The sequence below is a fragment of the Epinephelus moara genome, chromosome 6 (genome assembly GCF_006386435.1).
Source record: "Epinephelus moara isolate mb chromosome 6, YSFRI_EMoa_1.0, whole genome shotgun sequence".
In the NCBI taxonomy this organism is placed as follows: domain Eukaryota; kingdom Metazoa; phylum Chordata; class Actinopteri; order Perciformes; family Serranidae; genus Epinephelus; species Epinephelus moara.
This window is the reverse complement of record NC_065511.1, coordinates 37,001,959-37,022,519: the sequence shown is the minus strand read 5'-3', so window position 1 is coordinate 37,022,519 and position 20,561 is coordinate 37,001,959. Positions and strand designations below refer to the sequence as shown.

The 20,561-nt window shown below is 43.1% G+C and overlaps 1 protein-coding gene across 1 annotated transcript in view; it reads left to right on the top strand.

The window, feature by feature from the left end:
* LOC126391165 (raftlin-like) overlaps positions 1-20,561 on the top strand; it is a 165,989-nt gene that overhangs the window by 14,677 nt on the left and 130,751 nt on the right. Inside the window, exon 2 of the mRNA XM_050045704.1 lies at positions 5,097-5,280. Coding sequence (XP_049901661.1) covers positions 5,133-5,280 — 148 coding nt within the window. The 5' untranslated portion in view covers positions 5,097-5,132. The remainder of the gene's footprint in view (positions 1-5,096; positions 5,281-20,561) is intronic.

Genomic DNA, 20,561 nt, shown 5'->3' with positions numbered 1-20,561 from the left:
GTAAATCAGAGATGTATTTAGGCCCGAGACCATTTAGTGCTTTATAGACAAGTAACAAGATTTTAAAGTCTATCCTTTGACACACAGGAAGCCAGTGCAGTGACTTAAGCACTGGTGTAATGTGCTCCACTCTCTTGGTGTTGGTGAGGACTCTGGCAGCAGCATTCTGGACGAGCTGCAGCTGTCTTCACAATCTCCTCGCTCTTATTCCGTCATTTTTCGGCAGCAACTTGGACCTGATTTCAGTGGGGCTGCCCTCCTAATAGTCGACCAAACGTTAGTCGACCAGAAAGGCTGTTAGTTGGCAGGCTGTTTAATCTTCATTAAAAGCCTCAAATATGTTTTGTGGCTCCACACTGATTTCATTTTTTTACTAGCATTGGTCAAAAACAGCTCTTTTGATAGTAAAGGTTGCCGACCTCTCATCTATTGCAACTTGCAACAAACATCCTTTCCCTTAAAAGATCAAAAATGTTGTTAATGTTCAAGCTTTGCACCTGCTGGATATATAACACTGAAGGAATATTTTAACTTGAACGATTTATTTATTGAGAGAGCAAATGACTTTTGCACTTTTTAAAATGTGAAATGTACCCCCAATCACAGAATGTCTCATTTAGCATCTAAAGAGCAGCATATTTCCCTCAGGAGTTAATGGATATCAAAACAGACCTGAACTCAGAGAGAATATTGGTTTGTTAGGTGGCGAGAAAAAGCGCTTTAAATGATCGCTAATGTTGCTCCATGTCTTCTGGGTGTGTAAATCAGCAACTGTTAGCAATATCAAGTTCGCAATAACAACTTTATGAGGTGATAATATGTCAGAGCTTTGTGATTTTCAGCTTGCAGTAGAGTTTTTCTGCCCCAGAGTGATCAAAAATAGATTATTTCAGTTTTCATAAAGTGCTAAATCCCCGCAGAACCAAAGGCAGTGACCCCGGTGATCAATATGAGCACTGAAAACAAATCAAAGCTCGGACTGACAAATGGTTGTTGACTGACATATAGAAAACATGGCAGTGAAAGACAAGCACCTCCCCGAGGTTACCTTTCACAATCAGCACAATACAAAGTGCTGTGGGATGTTTTGGTTGTGAGGGCCAAAGCTAAGTGCATCCCAGCTACAACAAAGCATCTGAACGTCAATCTCGGCTTACGAGGGGAGAATCTTATCGAATAAAACCTCTTATCAAATAAAACCTCAAAATGCCATTAGCTAGAGACAAAAGATAGAACGAAATGGCAAAAGGATCGTTGCTAATTCAGCAAAAGGGAAATCGATGGTCCTCTTCCTGTTTTTTCTGTAGCTACCCAGAGTCTGTCTACAATGTCAAGCATCCCTGACTCCCCGCCTGTCAATCTTCCCCCCCAAAAAAACGCCAGGGTGTAAAGGAGCTGAGGCGGAGCGCTGTGGGGGCTGCAACTGCCCGGAGCTCCCGCCTCAGAGGAGAGGTTCGAGGCAAGAAAACAGTGACTCAAAAAATCATAAACATCTCACATTTCCTCTGTCAGTTCAGCTCTAAAAATACTCCTTCGCCTCACATCTCCTCCTCCCCGGTCTCAAGGAGCTATGCAAATACAAGCCCCTCCGTTTTTTTTTCCTCATCCACTTTGTTTTCCTTCCATACCCCTCCCTCAAAGCCCCCCATCCTATTGTTCTGAATACCTCTTCTCCAGCTCTTGTAGACTACATGACAGAGCCTTGCCTTTCCCTCTTGTTGTTCCTACTCTCTCCAGGGTAGGAATGATAAAAGCTATTTACAAGTAACTGTAGGCAACAGTGAAAATCCAAGACTTGGAAAAACTCTTTTTTTTCTCACCCTGTTTTCTTTGATGGCAGAGCCATTTGTGATGCTGCGTGGTGAACTGCAGCACAGTCCTGAGTGACAATTTAAGGGGGGACTGAAGCGCTTTTAGGGACTTTGACTATGCCAGCTTCGGCACATTGTGTTTGGCTTTTTTGTTCTTGAAAATGGAAGCAAGACGTCAGCCCTGCCTGGCACGTGCACAGAGGCAAAGACGCGACTCCTCAGTACATCTCAGGCACACACACAAACCATTCGGGAGGCTTTTTGAAGTTTCCTGTTTGCAGGACTCAGTGTGTTCGGGTATTAATCACAAGTCCATCAGCCCGTGGTCCATTTCGGCGAGGTGTTCTGAGGCTTGTAAAGATACAATTGTGATGCACGTTGAGATTCATAAAGCCCAACAAAGACATTCATGTAAGCGCCACTGGAAACACTGGCTTTCATGACAGCCGTAATGAATCTCCCGCCTCATCTTTCACTCTTTCTCTCTCCCTTCTCCCTCATCGTGCGTTGATCACCCCTTTTCTATTCAACTGACTCTAATTGCACGCCCTTTTTCCTCTCCAGACTCTACTTGCCATGCATTACCCGCTGCCGCCCCCCCCTCGCCCATTTTCCGACGAACAATCTCCAACCCGGCCACCCCCATTTCCTCTCTCTCCCTTGATTGATTCTCACCTTTTCCATTCTTGCCGCTCACCTCATTAACGGAGCCCCCGTCTGCTCGTTTCCTATTTCGTCTCCCACTCCTTCCTCCGACATCCCAGCCCCCCGCCCCTCCTCACTTCCTGTCCTGTCTCTGAAGCGGCGGCCGGCTCGGATTCCTAGTTTCCAGCCAAGGCCCTGCGACGTTGTGTAATTAGTAAGGAGCATAATAGAGAGGGTTCCTCATCAGCCGGGGTGGAAGGGGAGGGGAGGGCACCGCCGCCATCTATCCATCCATCCATCCATCCATCCATCCTTGAGTTTAATCAGAGGCACACAATAGGATGTCACCTGCTCCCAGACGCAGTCGCTAGAGAGAGGCAGTGATGCTGTCACAAACCATTTGGGGTGAAGCGGCGTCCATGGTGCCGGCTCTTTAAGGCCTCCTCTTCTTCCACGGTTGTCTCTGTTAATTTGGTCTCCCTGGGAACGAGGGAGAGGGAACCCGTGAAAAATCAAGCTCATTTAGTCGTGTTTATTTATTTATTTACAGACGCTTATCTGGCATGTTCTTCTTTATTGGTTTTCCTTTTGAAATCCCTGCGGAATCATGGATATCAGAGAGCATGAATGTTTGCTTTCATATCCTGTATGTGTGTACATGTCTGTGTGTGTACAGTATTTCACGGAGAGTTTAATCTGGACCTCAATCATATCCAGATTGACCCGAGTCAGCCATGCCCAGTGGGGGGAAAGTAAATAAGTACATTTACTCAAATTCTGTACTTAAAGGTCCAGTGTGTAGGATTTAGTGGCATCTAGTGGTGAGGTGGCAGAACTGAATCTTCTCTCAGGTGAAAAGCCTGTAAGAAAGCTATGATGGAAGACGCAAAAATGTGAACGGTCCTATCTAGAGCCAGTGTTTGGTTTGTCTGATCAGTGGACTCAGTGGAGGAGGACCCGCTCTGTATGTAGAAATAAATGGCTCATTCTAAGGTAACAAAAACAAATCCATCCAATGTATTCAATGCCAATTATAAATCCCCAAATTCTACACACTCCTTTTTTTCCGAATTGGTATTATTCTCTACTTGTATTATATTTGTACTGATTGTACTTTGTACTTTACTGCATGTGTTTGACACCTACAGTTATTAGTTACTTTCATGAAGGGGCTGTTTGCCCTGTTTAGTTCAAACTCAATTTCGTTTGCCCCCTCAGTGCAGTTCGTTTGGGCAGGTGTGAACACAGCAATCACACTCAGGTGTGCACCAAAACAGCCGGACTGAGACCTTCTTGAAGAGGTGGTGTCGGTCTGGTTACAAATGAACTCTGGTGCTGTTCGTTTGTGGTGAGAACGTGCTCCGACCTGGATGTGAAGCAACTGCAGTCACATGACACATTGTTTGGGTTAAACATGAGCATGTTACAGTCCTGGAGGATTATTAATGTGCACCTCCTCCTGTACTGCCTTAATATGCACATTCAGCACATCCAATGCATCAAAACATTATTTTCTAGTTGGAGCCGCGCCTCGTTTTCAAACTGTATGATTTGACTAAAATGAACAATGACAGCAATATAGTCCACGATGAGCAGCGCTAAAATCAACCTGCGTAGTTGTCCCTCCATTGTGACATTAGAAAGTGTCACATTTATCTTGCAAGTGTACTCTTCTTCAACGTTTGCTTTACTTCCTGGATTTTTCCCACATGGAAATTCTGACCAATCAAGAGCAGCTTTCTCACACAAGGCATTTGATCTGGTCCACTTGTAAATGCTGCCGTGAGAACACGAACCAGCTCTAGGCAATTATACAACTTTGTACCAAAATCAGTCCCTGATTCAGACCAAAGCAGACAACTCTAGGTCTGAAAGCAGCCTAAGATTATGTTCTAGGGCCATGCTAATTGATGAGTATGTTTACTTTTAATGCTAAATGACATTTTCAGTTCACATACTAAAAAATTAATTGTACGTTCTCCATCATTCCAGTCAGCAATTGGCTTTCATTCATTTCAAAACATGGTGACACTGCTAAGAATAGATTCAACAGGGCAACAAACACATATGGTCAGAGAATTATGCAAAGAACTATTTGTAAAGATAATATTATTCGTGTTAATGTATAAAATGATGATTATTAATTTCATTAAATAAAGTAAGATTAATATGCTCTTACATAGTTATAATGATATGCAGATTTCTTGTTTAATGTGAAGAATTATTTATCTGAAGCAAGTGTCAAGAGTCTCATTGATTTATTTTTTATGTCATATAAATATGAATGGAAACCTTTGGTTGCGTGGGATGGTAGAAAAAAAATAATGGAACATATGACTTATAGATCTAATTATATATCTAATATTTATATAATTAAAAAAAGATTTATATCAAGAGCTAAAACTTGCATGGTCATGTCAGTATTTTTATATCAACAAGGAATGAATTGTCCATTGTGGTGTTGCTACTCTTACTTCAATAAAGGATCTGAGTACTCCTTCCACCACAGGTTACCTCCATTTTTTGACACCACACACACACTAACCTGTGTGCACTAAGTCCTTTACTCGCTGGCTACACACACACAAACACACAAGTGACAATGAAACACTGTCTCATCCTGTTTTGTCTGGCTGGCAGGATCCGTACAAAGAGAGACAGACACACTGTGGAGCCATGGGCTGCGGGCTGCGCAAGATGAAGCCGACGTCGGAGGAGAACAGTCCGGGGAAGATTTACTCCACCCTGAAGAGACCACAGGTGGAGACTAAGGTGGGCGTGGCCTACACCTACCGATACCTGGACTTCCTCATCGGCAAAGATGGTAAGACATGAATTTATATAAATCTGCTTAAAGGGACAGCTCATCCAAAAATCAAAAGTACATATTTTTCCTCTCATCTGTAGCACTTTTCATTAGTCTAGATTGTTTTGGTGTGAGTTGCCGAATGTTGGTGATATCAGCCGCCTTCTCTTTGATGTAATGGAACTAGATGGTATTCGACTTATGATGCTCAAAGCACACATTGAAAAACTCAACCGCAATGTCTCTTTCCACAAGTCACGATTAAGATAATCCACAGACCTTGTCGAGCACGAGCCTCTTGTCAGTGAGCAGATGCACGCTTCCTTCTGTGCAGTGACACAGTTGGCAGTTCGGTAGAAAGACAATCAACCCCATTGTCAGGAAAACTGTTGGCATCGCACATTTGTGCAAACCATGGATACGTTAACTTTGCGTTTCTTTACGCTTCAACAACGCTGTGGTTAATGTGTGGTTAGGTTTAGGCACAAAGCACACTTGGTTTTGGTTAGGAAAAGATTGTGCTTAGGCTTAAGATACCTGTCTGGAGAGGCTGTCAATGTCTCAGGAAAAAAAGGCGTTTCGTGGCACTATCCCGGCTGGAAAAACAGCGACAGGTTGCTGTTGCACTGGAACTGGAAACACAGCAATCACTCATTAAAAAAGACTAAATTTGTTATTTGTTGGTCTTGAAAAGTGACCTGCAACTGGGCAGGTGTGTTGCCCAGGTATCACGCCATCCGCCATCCTGATTAATAGCTCTAGAAGTAAGAGGAAAATATATATTTTTGATTTTGAGGTGTTAGAGCCATTTCTAGCAAGTCGCAGTTTCCTATTATTTTTTGAGGCAGGTGTGCTCAAGTGAGTTTGGAGTGTGGAAGATGTCACAGGGTTACAGTCTTTAACCGCCGTGTTTTTGGTTCATCTTGGTTTTTATTGTTTGATGAAGTCGTTTAATACCCCATTGATTTTAAATTTGTTTTTGTAAAGGCCTGTTTATTCGGGGAATGTTTGTTTGGGGATTTTTGCTTTTTTAATTTCTTTTGAACGTGACGGTCAAGACAATCAGTTCATAATGTCATCTTGCAACTCTCCATACATTCTGCAAATCAGTCAACTCTAAAACCAAGCGAAGCACCTGGATCATCAAACAGTGAGTAAAACTAAACCAAAGACAGTGAGTTCATCATATCTCCCGTTATGGCGCCTGCGGGCGGCTGTTTTTGAACTTATTTGAAGCAGCAATCTGGGGTGAACTGTCCCTTTGAAAGCAGGGTCACATCATTTTTCACCTTTATTGTTTTTGACAGGAAATTCAGCTTATCTACTTTCATATTCTTTTGGCACGACCCTCAATCCTTTTATTTCAGTAGTAGTTTTTATTCCAAATAGAATATAACCCCTCGAGTTGAGCACTAAAATCCTGAAGTCTCAGCATAGCAGAAGTTGATATTGATCAGTTATCCCCTCAGCTCCCTTTTGCAGATATGTTATGGTCATTTTGTGCTGCGGGGTCGTAAAAATCTAAATCATTGCCCCTTTCACATGCACAGTTGAAATTATATGAATAGCTCAAGGCCTTTGGCATTTTGCTGCATCATACCTCAGCGTGATGAGAAGGCAATGTGCCTCACAAGTTTTGCACGGGGCTGATGTGCAATCTACATCGTATTGCCGTGTGTAGTATTTTACTGAGCAATGCAAACCCCCGGTGTGATTAATCTGTCTGAAAATGCCATTATACCTGCGTGTCCCCGGTATAAAAACATTAAGGATTCAGATGCAGAATAAATCTATCACTCATGTAAATGCAGTAACAGCACACTGACTGTAATTTTCATCAGTATTTTCTTGTAATGATGGAGTGTTAATTAGCGCCTGCTCCCTGTATAGCAGCCACTGTTGTAATTTCTTTTCTCACAATTAGTCAGTTATGCTTTCAAGTTGTGCTAATGATATAGAATTTTCCAGCCTGATCCACGCCAAACATCCTGCTGGCGGCCATCAATTATATATGGCACTGAGTCAGACCCGCTGGCAGGGGGATGCAAACAAAGTAAAGGGTGGCCCGCTGAGTGGAGAGACAGTTTAGTTCAAGGTCACAGGTTGAATCCTGACTAAAGTATGTTTCGGCTAGTTTCAGTTGAGGAGACAATGACCTGAGTGGCTGTGCGCTCGGACCGGCCTGGTGAGCTGTAAACATGTAAATAAGTTAACTATGAAGATGCTGCTGACAGACAAAGAGAATCTGGGGCTCCCTGTGCTGTGGATGGAAATATGGAAATTAATCAGTTCCCTTTTCATAAGAGAGAGCATCCCTCTACTGATGCACACACAGACACACGCACACACACAAACACGCACACACAGACAAGGCCGGTAGAACCCCTTCCTCCCCTTCCTTTCCTCAGTCTAAGGTGTTTATGAGATAGGAGGTGGGTGTTGCTTCCTGACATGCAGAGACCTACGGTAGCGTGTACTGAGGAGTATTCTTGTCTTGTTATGTTCTAAACTTAGAGTTAAATATTTGATTAGGTGGTTAGGTTGTATTAGGTTAGATCAGGACATGAGCTGAAACATCATGTGGATGTTTTAATAAATTGCACTTAGACGAGAAACTTTATTTAAAGGTCCAGACACATCAGGCCGACTGTCAGGCTATTGGTGAGCATTGATTGTCCTAGTTTTTGCAGCATGTCAGACCACTACTAACCAGTGGCTTCTGGTGGCTAATGTTAGCAAATTGATAGATGCTGCCAGTCAGTTTGCTGACTTTAAGACTCTCTACTTGTGGTGCGATCAGCTACATTTAAAAAGAAAGTCAATGTGCCATCATCCTGTCATTCGTTTTAGCTTTTGTGTCACACACTACTAAAATGATCATGTTGCTCGTATTCTTTAGAAATTTTGATTGTAGAAGGATTCAGTTGCAAAAGAGCTGTAGGCTACATATGAGTCTTAAAATGTGGTCTTGTTGTGTTATTGGGAGCCAGAATAGAAGGCGTCATGGCTCAAAACTTCCCATTCTATCACATACCAGCTGCCACTGTCCGTCAACAAACACAAAGACATCTATGGTTAAATGTGATAAGACAAAAGGACTGGACGCATGTGCAGCGCACACTTCATATCAGGTTAGGGAAAAAGTATTTCCTGTTGTAGGGATGAATAACGTTATGTGTATTAAGGGTTATCATGTCCACCTCATCAGAAACTGGGGAGCTGTTAAGAGGAATAGTGGAATGCTGACGTTAGCTTCAATAGCAAAACAAACTGAAAAGTGTTCAAGTGTCGTCCTCCTTTGTAAAACTGGCATAGTAAGCAACCACAAAGCTTCCTGTGACATCATCCATCCACTGAGTGAGAGCCTACGAGTTGGCCAGTCTGGTCCTGTTGGTCAGTGTTTACTTATTCAAGTAACATCAGTGAGCACCTGACATGGTGCGTTCATAAATTCAGACTGACACTCTACACTAAAATGAGAGCCATGCTGGTCCAATAAAAGGAGTGTTATATTTCTACATGAATTAACAAACGGTTAAGTTAATCACACATTCACTCCGCTCGGCGCTTTGCCACTCTGAGAGTGCTGTGCTCTGGATAACCGAACGGTACATTCAGACTGCGCTCTGTATTTTTGAACGGTCCAGTTTGTGCCAGAATGCACTCCAGATCTCAGAGTGAGTATTTCTGAATGCACCACTCACATCATCTTCCTCCATTGTCTAAAACAAGGCAACAGAACTTGCTAGCTAGTGCTCGCTAATGTCTGTGGTGAATTGTTTTGCCTCCAGCTAAGCCCCGCCCACCCAAAAACGTCATACTGTTTACGAACAGTAAAAGGGTCTATTGACTCCCAAAGCATTTAGACTGAAGTGGCATGACTGCATGCTTATATTTGTACACATATAAAACATGTTCTGCTTGTCTGATGAGACACAGTCAGTGTGTTTACTCACATACAAACATGCTGTTTACCTTGAATATTCAGATTAAGTGTTTAATACTAATGAACTCACAAAGCACTTTAACACATCTGATATTCCTGATAATAGCCATAACAGCAAAGAAATTCTGCTAATTCCTCCACAAAGTACAAGTAGACCCTCTTCGTCTGCTTCCACTGCTGGGCACACCACTCATTATTCAGACACACTGCTGTGCTTCCAGTTCCCTCCTGTGACATTTTACAGATTGAACGCAGAACCAAAACACAGAAGGAGACCAGACTCAAGCATATCAATACCCAGAGTCACTTTAAAGAGTAATCCAACTCCATTATTTGACTATTAGTAAGATAACCCAGAGTTTAAGTGACAGCTGTAATAATCTAAAGTACTGTGCTTACACTGATTATGATGAAATTATTAGACTGCTTGTAAACACACTGAGTTCAGTGCGTCTGCCGCCAGCAGGAAGCTGTCAAATATATTGATTTGCAAAGTAGAGTTTAATGTCATCTGCAAACTTCTACAGACTGTCTTAACAGCCGATAGCTGCCTAGACAACAGACATGAGAGCTGGGGTTGAGGTCAAGGTAAATCTAAGATTAGGGTGCAGAATTAGGATTAAAGGTTAAATATAAAATGGAGGTCATTAAGGTTGGGAAATGGGAAATTAGTGTGCTCAGGGACGACTCTGTGTGTGTTTGTGTGTGTGTGTTGTAGTCCGGGGAGGATATGAGGGTGCTATATATAGCCATCACTCTGTTATTTCTGCTCATGACAGTTATAGCTGAAATGATGGTGGGAGGAGAGTTTGGTGGCGGCGGTGGGAGGCCACTGGGGAGGAGGACGGTGGAGGGGGGGGGGGGTTGGTACGGGAAGCCGGGAGATGTAGTGCTCGGAGTGTTCGCCCTGACAGTTGATTAGTCTCCATTAGTTTGTCAGGCTGACTGGACTGGATGGATGAAGGAGCCGGGAGCGTGGGCGTCTGGGGGCCAGGCGGGCTCCTTTGTCCCCCCTCATACAGGACCTGACATGAGGGCGGGGCTGGATGAAGAGGCAGGAGGTGGACGGGTGCCTCCCTTTTGTTGAACTCTGTGTGTGTGTGTTTGGCTCATGGCCACATTATTATTTTCAAGTATTCCCTGTAATGGTGGGGGTTGGTACTTACTGTAATCAGTTTCCTCTTACTCTGTCACTTTGTCACTGTCAGGATGCCTCTGTCTATGTTTCTCTATTGTTCACATCTTAAAATATGTGTGTGCGTGTGTGTGTGTGTGTGTGTGTGTGTGTGTTTCCCATAGGAGCACATTAAGTTTGAGAAATCAGAGTCTGTCAGTGCAGCCCCAGTGGCTGAATCATTTCACTGCATCAGCAGATTTTCGGGTTGAAGGGTTAGCGTGTTACTCACGGCTGTAATTACCTTGTACCAGGTATGTAAGTGTAGGCAATGATTCATATGTCTGGACTTTTTTTTCCTACAGGAAACCTGTAAAATATTTAAGACACAGAAAAAGATTGTGAATATAAAAAAGGTCTCTGGTAGAGCTGTAATCCTCCTCATAAATACAGATACTTAGAGTGTGAGCTGCTGCAAAAATTGGGGATCATTTTTTACTTGACAACTGGCTCACAGCTATACTACTAACAGTCGCATACTTCTCAGTAACAGTGAGTTGTGTTTTCTAAAAATTAAGTAGTTGCCCTGTGGAGTTGTCTTCCAAACAGAAAACTTATATTTACATTAACTGTTCCTTACCAAAACATGTTGAGTAATGTTCTAACAAAGTGCTGAATGCATTTCCTTCCTCTTTGCAAAGCTGACTTTTATCTGAAACCTGTATAACATCTATATTTGCAGTCTATTTCCTTCCTGCTTTTTCCTTGCTACTTTTTTGGGCCCTGTTATCACCACTTGTCGATCAGTAGAATAGTTAAAACCACAGAGTGCTGCAGGGATGATGTTTTGTTGAAGGCCAACACGGAGGTTAACATCGCCCTGACTCCCTCAACAGACAGCCAAGTGAGTTTTTCTAATGCACTTTGGATTGGCGCAAAAAATAAACTCTGTGGTAAAGAAAAGTTTATCACACTTAGATGTTTTGTTCAGCAAGATAATCTTAATAAATGTGCAAATGCAGTCACCACAAGGAACAAGCTAAAGTCAAGCTATAAACGAACAACACCACGGTCGCATGACTTCAACTTCACCTCCACAACAAAGCTGTAAAGCGGTGCTCAGCGTGATGACACTGTAGTCTCATTTAGCCACTTGTTAGCTACTGCCTTTTTAAAACTAGGGTTGGGGTATTTACTGATGTATTTTATACCACAGAACTAAACATGAAAACCTCTCCAGCTTGTGTTAACCACAGACCTTATTTCAGGCATTTAACTGAAGTGCAAAAATGCTAACTCATATCCAGGGTTTAGGACTCATTCCTGCACCACGCTTGTGGCAGGAATGTGCATCTTGTCATTTGTCCTCATTGACGTGCACAAGATACAAATAAAAGGTGACCTTTTTGGATTGTTTTTGGTTATATGGTTGTGTCATTGTTTTATTAATAGTGCTTATGGCTTGTTGTTTTGGCTAATGTGCCCTTCTATGGACATGGCACCATGGCTATTTTTAATGCCTTTTTCTTATACACATAAACCATCAATGTGAACGTGAAAATTAGCCAGTATGGCTAAACCTGGAACATTTATGTGACTTATGTGATCGTGTTTATTAATGTGCACTGTCCCTTTCTAAATAAAATAAACATAAAACATAAACGTAAGCCAGGTCATCAGAATTTTGCATCAGAGTGCTACTGGTGGTCAAAAACTTCATATTGTTCCTACTTTTGAAAAAAAAAGAAGTAACAAGATCTTCCTCTTGCAAATAAAAAGTTGAATTCATTAGCAGTAACACCCACTCTTGCTCAACTCAGTCTACTCAGTGACTCATCCGGCCTTTTGGTCGGGTATGACCACTAGCTCATGGTGGCTAATGTTAGCTGGTCCAGCCATGGGGTCTGGATTTCTCTTTAGTTATTAGTTCACGGTCTATGCAGTTGAATAAATTCAGCGTCATACTTGAGTTTGGCCATGTCATCGAGCTATTCCTCTGTCTCTGTCTCACTCTACAGGAGGAAACAGCACGTCAAAATAAAAGCTCTGTGCCGGAAATTCACTGTACTTCAAAATAAAGTGTGTTTTTTACAAACTTGACTCATTTGCGAGTCACTTGCGGTCCATTCAGAATGGATCCGCGACCCACTTTTGGACCATGACCCACCAGTTGGGAATCACTGCTTTAGCGCATATGATGCACAGTTGAAACTCATTTCAATACATGGTTAGTGCTGTAAAACTGTCGCAGTTAGGTTTAGGCAACAATATTACTTGGTTAGATTAGAAAAAAAGATCACGTTTTGGGTTAAAGTAAGTACGTTTCTTACGGAATGTGAAGTAAAAACACGAGTGGCCTCAGTGTGCGTTGTTACAGTGTTACGTCAAAATATTTACTTCTGGTTTCTTTGGGGACACAAACTGTGGTCTTCTGGGTGAAAGTCCGTTTTGTTTGACCAATCCACCTTCCCTCCCTCCACAGACTTTATCAGCCTTTAAACCATGTCAGTTGCTCTAAGCGTCAAGTATTCCCGCCGATGGGTTTACACTGGAGTTAGCTGAAAGCCCAGTACGTCTCATAAAGACGCTAAAGGGTGCCTTTGGTGTCAATTTCACACACCAAGGTGCTTAACAAAGCATCAGTATTTGACGCCCCTGCAGTGAGCAGGCTTCGTATTTCATCATGTTACAGGAACAAGTAATATGATTATATTAATCAATTACTTTCTAGTGTGTTGTGACACACACACCAAAAAAAGATCCATGTTTGTTTGATCCTGTAGGCAGCATCAGAAACAATTACACTGTCATATGCAAAACAGAAGCAACTGTGAGAGGAAATTGTTTTTCTTGTTAACTTCTAATTCAGGAACCATTATCACTGTCACTGTCTAATTTTGCATAACAAAAGAAAGCCATTCTGTAAAAAACTTAATGTACAGAAGCAGCAGAAAAATGTTCTGCGTCAGCATTTTTAACTGGGGACAAAATTAAGGCTGACTCTTTGCTTCCCCTTCACCCCTCTCTTCCTGGGAAATATGCCCTCATGACGCTGAGTTCACTATGACTACTGCACTGTGAATAATGTTTGCAATAATTTGTTGCCACAGTGTTAGATCATAGCTTTCTGCAACTGCCACCCCAATGGCCCCGCAGGCTACTAACCAGCCACCAAATGTACAAAAATAACAGCTTTCACTGCAGAAACAGTGATGAAAGGAAGAGTAAATCGGTGGAAAGCTGTAGGTAATAAAACTCCTCTGCACCGAACATCAGCGTCAGCCCACCAATGAGTTGTTGCCTCATGTTGCTGTATCATTTCGGAGCAAGCATTCAGCTTCATGGTCACTCTGCTACCATTCATCCGCCTCTGAAAGAGCTGCAGAAAAACAAAACGGAGAGTCTGTTTGATATTGAGATCATGACCCTACAGGGAGCTGAGAAAGCGCCTTGCTGTTGCTGTGTTAGATGGTGTGGAAAGAAGCCATTTCATCGTAAACACAAGCACACAACAGACTCGGGGATGTGTGGCATGAATCTTATTTCCCGAAATGTGATTTTGAAATGTTAAAAATGCCAGGAGAAAAGAGAAATTGAAAACAAGCTCAATGCGTCGCGTCCTCTCTGGCAGCCGGGTCGGGAAATACTGGAAATATAAAGATGTCGCCCTTGACATCAAAGCCGGAGAGCAGACGTGTGGGGCCTGCACACACACACACACACACACACACACACACACACAGGCCCAGACACACACCGTTTGATATCATCTCAGGAGCTAGACACATCATTTATATGCAAAACCCCCAGAGCCCCGAGTCCCCTTGTTAATATGAGCTGTAGCACTGGCGACAGGTGAGTGACACGCAGGAGCAGCCTCTCCCCCACCCGTCACTCCACTCAGATACAAGACCGAGCTGCAGGAGAGGTCAGCAGGAACGCCGCACGCCGGAGTGGCTTTCCGAGGGGAGATTAGTCCTTGGATGGCGGGGGAGCCGGGATTTATCCCCTGGCTCCTCAGCTTGAGAGGTGGAATTGAATCGCAGTTATTGAAGGGGGGAATGACATTGAAGTCTAAATTCACGGTCATCTGGTTTTTACATTATATTTCCATTATATCCCCGCTGCCCAGGGTGTGGCTGCGCAGCTCAAATCACAACATGATTGTAAATTAGATGTAGGCAGAAGTGAGATGAATGGGGAATGTGTTTGAGAAATCAAAATGGGCAAGCGGTGATTATGTATTGGAAAACACTGAATTAATAATCCGGACCTCCTTTGGAACAGGCCGGTCTTTGCACACTGAGCGCTCCTGATGAAGGTATTCAATGTGATTACTGGCAAATTGTGGAATCTCTTTAGAAAACGTGCATGAAATATGCATCAGCTGCCGTCCGGACCGACAGTACAAATTCAGACTCGTGTCGCTGCTTCTTGTTTCTGCCTCCATCCATAGTTAGTGGCATACTAAGTGGATGCTCCTCACATTGTTTCCAGCCAGTCAGGCAGCAAAATGCCAAGCCATCGTTTGCTGAGACAAAGATGTCAGAGCAGCATTTTAGGCGGGTGACAGAGCCAGGGCTCAGCAGGTTCCATTCGTTAAGCTTCAAACGGCTGCAACTGCTGACAAAGTTTTCGGCAACAGGAAACGCAGATTTCTGCTTGGTTCCTTCCTCTTTCTCCCCCCTCCCTCCGTCTCTCGCTCAGCAGTATGTTTAAGATTAGCCTTCCTTGTAATGCTTCGTATTCTGTGCAGACTATTTCCTGTGTCTGAAGGCTTTGTTATTGCAGCTAACTGTACTGTTTCCATACGCGCTCTGTGTGTGTGTGTGTGTGTGTGTGTGTGTGTGTGCGTGTGTGTGTGGTGTTGCAGCAAATGCAATTTCCCTCACTCAGAGAAATATTCTGCTTGATTCAGGTTGTTCAGGCCTGCACGACGAGTGTGTTACAGTGGGTGTTAGGAATACAAGACGGAGGGTCAGAGGGTCAGGGAATGAAAGGAAAACAAAAACATGCGTCTAACACCAAGTTAGATTCAGAGACATTTTGTTGATCGTGACACTTGGATTTTAATCTCAGATCCCTCAAGATTCCCAAGATTCAAGTCATGACTGCGCTCTCCAAACGACCTTGTCATCAACCGTCCCTGTGCTTCAACAAAATAACACATCCTTTAGGCTTTTATTTTTGAGATTCTGCATGTGGGTGGGGAACCTGCGTACGTCATTAGATGAGTAAGTGAGTGTGAGTGTCTTGAAGAGAAAGGAAATGAGGGGAGAAAGATAGAAACCAAGATAAAAGCTGTGTGTGGTGTACATGTCTTGTATGTGCGTATGTACACATGTTGTCGGGTAAAATGTCTTCTTAAAGTCTCCGAACCTCTGTGTCTGGCTCTGTGTTGGTTTGTCTTGTGTTTAGGTGTGTTTGCACTCTGCTGTGTTTGATCCAGCCGGCCTGCTTATTGCCTCTTCTAACGCGGCCTCTGCTGTTTTCCTGCCCGCCTGACAGACAATACACCTTAGCGCCCCCTCAAAGCTTTATTGGCTCTTATTGCCATCTCACTCAGATCCAATATGCCAGTATTGATTGTGTTGAAATGCAATCAGGGTCTCCACAGCAGAGGAGCAAACAATCTAAATTTAACAAAACACCTCCGCCGGCCTTCAGCCCCGGCCCTGATAGCACCTCCCAAAGAGGAACAAATGTATTTATGTGTGTGGAGAGAAATAGAGGATCTTCCACGCGGTCGCAGCTATTGTTAGATGCTCTCTTTAAGGAGCCTGTGAGGCCACACAAGCAGAATATGCAGGAAGTGACCTCAGCCTTGACCTCACTTCCTGCCAAGCGGGCGTTTACAGCGTGTTGTCAAAACAAAACATGTCAGATCTCAGAAGTCAGACAGCAGACGAACTCTTAAAAATGAAACTCATGTGTGCAAACTCAGATAAGGCCATTGTCTGGTGACCTGAAGTTTAACAAGATATGATCTGAGCTTCTGGAAAATGCATACTCGGAATTCCTTCAAAGGTTATGAAATTATTATTTTTAGCCCCCACAAATTTTTCACAGCGCTGGCCAGATGGGGCCACTGAATATTATCTCAAACTGAATTTCCGGAATTTGTTTCTGCTGTTCAAGTATAAAGGCTTGTTGAAAACTGTCAATATGAAGAATTAGGAATCGCACACTGATATACTTGGTTTCTGTCACATTCATACACACATTCACACATTTGTGGCCGAGGCTACCATAAATGGGGCCACCTGCTACTCAGTAACCATTCACACGTGCTCACACACTGATGGAACAGCCACCGAGAGTGATTTGGGGTTCAATATCTTGCCCAAGGATACTTCGTCATGCGGACTGAAGGAGCTGGGGATCAAACTCTCGATCTTCCGATTATTGGATGACCTGCTCTACCTTCTGAGCCAAGCCTTCTCAAGTTCAGGGGAGACTTGTGGGTACCCAAAGTACCTATTTACATTCAGATGTCTCGAAGTCAGAGTTCAAGGGACTTCTCTGAAAAGGGCCATGCCAGTTGTTCCCTCGCCAAAATTTAGCCTAACTTTGGAGCGTTATCTCCCCTTTCCGATAAGCCAAGCCAACATGGTTGGTACCAATGGGTGTCTTAAGGTAGGGATGGCTAAACTGCTCCCTGCTGCCTGTTTTTCAATGTCCCTTGGCAAATATTTAAAATTAGACTTGAACATGGCTTCAGTATATTTTCAATAGATTGCACTGTATGTACTCTGCAGAGTGTAGTTTAAACATGCTGTCCCTGTCATCGTGAACAACTAGGTTACTATTAGCAAGCCCTGCCGTTACACTTTTTATTTGAACACTAGATGGTGCTACTTTACCCACAATGATTGATTACTTGTCAATAAAACAGTTACTTCAGTAAATATAGCAGCGGACCTGAAAAAACAACCCGGTCTTACTCTGAAGTTGTTGAAATCCAGTGCTGGGGAAGTGACTTGCGGCATCAGCCACCGACGAAAAAGCTGTCCTTTAACATCGGCATGATACACGGCTGGTGGCGGTTACAGTTTGACGGTGCTCAGCAGCGTCAGGGGGAAATGCGTCAGGACAAGAATGAAAATTAAGGCAGCAAAAGTCCGAGTAGAGCAGGTGGAAGGGGTGGTGGATGGGTCCAACAAACACCGACTTTCACCTGGGAGAGCGGTGTTTGTGTCCTGTAGGCCTAAAAATCTATTTGCGGTATTGTACTGACGTAGTGCGTTTATTTTGAAAGAGACTGTATGTAAATGGTGAATTTTCTCCGAAACTGAATTGTATTTTGAAAGAAGACAATGCATGTAACAGGCAGAACATGACACAGTGTCACAGAACGTCAACAACCAACACATCTAGGGTACCTTGCATGTCCTGTCTGGATGCGAAAGGTCCATAACCAATCATCAATATGTGACTCGGATGGAGCGAGGATGTGTTGGAAAGACGGACGATAGAAAGATGTTGGTTCAGCGGTGTTGCATAGTAATTTGATAGAAAGGGAACTGTCTATGGCAAATGGGCTTTTCTGGTCAAGAAACACTGATTCTTTTGTCATGTAACTCATTTAAATCTATGCATTCACTATTGTTTGGCCTGTGACTCCTTACATTTTTCTGTACATGCTCCACAATCAAACAAGTTTGGCCACCCCTGCCTTAGGGTGTCTGGATTCACAACATAACACTACCTTCCCACTAGCTTAAAAGACAGTAATCTTGGCCTCCATAATTTTCAATAACTTTCAATTTTCAAAGCAACTGTATGAGGTGAACCACGGCCCCCTTGGTCACCCATTGGGAGCGCCACTGCTCAAAAGGTCAGACAGTTTGCTCAGTTTATAGTCAAACAATGTGATCTCTCAGCTGAAGTGAAAACAGACAATCATCAGAATGTGAGTTATGACTTTCCTCCAGACAGGGACAAGTGTTCGAACAATGACATTACAGGGCGCACTCAACATCTCCATATGTTTTCTTGAGAGGAAGAAAACCGTGTGAACGCTGTGAATAACTATGATTTGTCAGCCTGATAATGAAATTCTGAGCTGCCTCCCCGCCGCGCAAAGTTATAAATTGCACCTCCAGTGAAACTGTGAGTCCTCTTCAAATCAATTTACGACACAGGTAGGAGAGGCTACAATTTTTAATAAAGTGCTAGATATTTGTTTTAAAGTGCTGTGAATTCATTTTGGGAAACGTGTCTCTACCTGAAATTCAGCAGTTACCAAAAAAAAAAGTCTTAGCATTCTCAAAAACACAACGGCGTCATAAACAAGGATGACTTATAACATTAATATTAACAAGTTTGCTTTTCACTTATTTTAATAGCTGCCATCAATCACTTTGCTAGAATAGGTGTCATTTTTCAGAAGCAGTTATCTGAATGTGAAATGAAAGTCTTCAGTTTTTCCAGTATAATAGACTCAACAAAACAAAGGTTTGCTTTGATGAGGTTTAGTGCATGCGCAGGAGCTTTTCCATTAAGACTGGAGATAAAACAAAACTGCTTATGTGTGGTATTGGCTTTACTGGCCGTGTCTTCAGAAGGGACGACAACATATTTAATAGAAAAGTGTGATAAAACTGTAATTAAGAAGCTTTGCTTTTGCATCTCTAAAATTGGCACCAAATGATAAATGCAACCGATAAATGATTGTTGCATTGATCGGAGATGGCAGGATTCTCATCCTCTTTTGCTAAATGGTTTTATTTTCACACTTTGAGAGTTCCTGCGACTGTTGGATCTCGTGCATAGACCATGAAACGGCGATTTAGAGATATCCAAATAGTCCTTTTGCAGACAGTTGTGGTTGTCTCTCTCCCTGTGCCAAATCTATTCCCACTCCCATTAACCAGCTCCAGCTGAGACTTAAAGAGCTTCTGAAGTTATGTGAACCCCTCCCACCACTCTGGACATGTTAGGGAGTTGGAAACCAGGCATTTTTCAAAAGCATATTTGAAGTTTCCTCTCGTTAGTATGAAATGGCAGAAGCAGTGTCTCTTTCTGTTGCACCGCCCCCCCTCCTCCCACTGCTCGACCCTCCTTACACAGAAAGCAGAAAGCTCTCCAGTGAGGCTTCGAGAACTCGCGGCATCAGTAAGTGAAAAATGCAGCTGTTTTATTTAAGTGTATTTGACAAATGGGGTGAGAAAATTCATGGAAAATGTTTGTTGAGCAAAGCTGAATTGACTCTTCCTGAAGCTTGGCTGATGAGAGCAGCATCTTCAGACAGCACCGTGAGTCATGCTTCAACTAGCCGTGTACACAGTGGCCTCGCAGACCTGTAACGTGATTTTTCTTTCTTGCAAGTACGGACTAACAATTTGCCCGGAGCCATTGTCAAATGAGAATGGAGACGCTTGAAAGCTGCTTGTGTTTTCAACCCATCACATCAAGGGGTGGCATGCAAAAATAGCGCGCTGATTGGGGTCAATTTGCGTGCGCGTTACGGTTTGATTGCACTTACACCCACGTGGGATGTAGAGAGTGGTTTGTCGGTGTGATGAATTTGCAGTCATGGAAGAGAGATGAGGGAAAAGCAATCAGAGTTCACCATCCCCGGCTGCAGCGTGGACGTATAATTCTCTATTGTTCTGTGACGACTTGTGATAGCACCTTGATAGAGTTCATACTATGTGATGATACGTGTAAACACGCTGTGCAGGCGCTATCACCTGCTGTGGGATTAAAGTGCACTGGTCACCTGCAGACAGCTAAACCAGCAGCATGTTTAGAGATATAATGTGGAACTTTTCCATATTATTATGTCTAAAAACAGCTAGGCCCATATATTTAGTTGAGGTGTGCACTTACATTATTCTTAACGTTTTCAACAATTTTCAAACCCAGAGGATTCTGCCATTTTAATGAAAGACACAGTCCGTGTCATTTGGTCGCTGTTGCCTGTCAGTGGCGTCATATCCCCTTGGCATTGTCTGCCAGAATCTGTCAGAAATTGACTTTTTATCCAACTTTAACTCACACTTTTAAGATACTTTTTATCTTGGTCATTTTTAACTATCTTATCTTACTATATAATGACGAAAACTCTGTCTGTGTGTCTATTCCATGTTTTTCTCCTCACTGACTTGGTCAATCCATGTGAAATTTGGCACAGTGGTAGAGGGTCATGGGAGGATGCGAATGAAGCAATATTACATCAATTGGCCAAAGGGGGGCGCTACAGCAACCGATTGAAATTGCAAACTTTGAATGGGC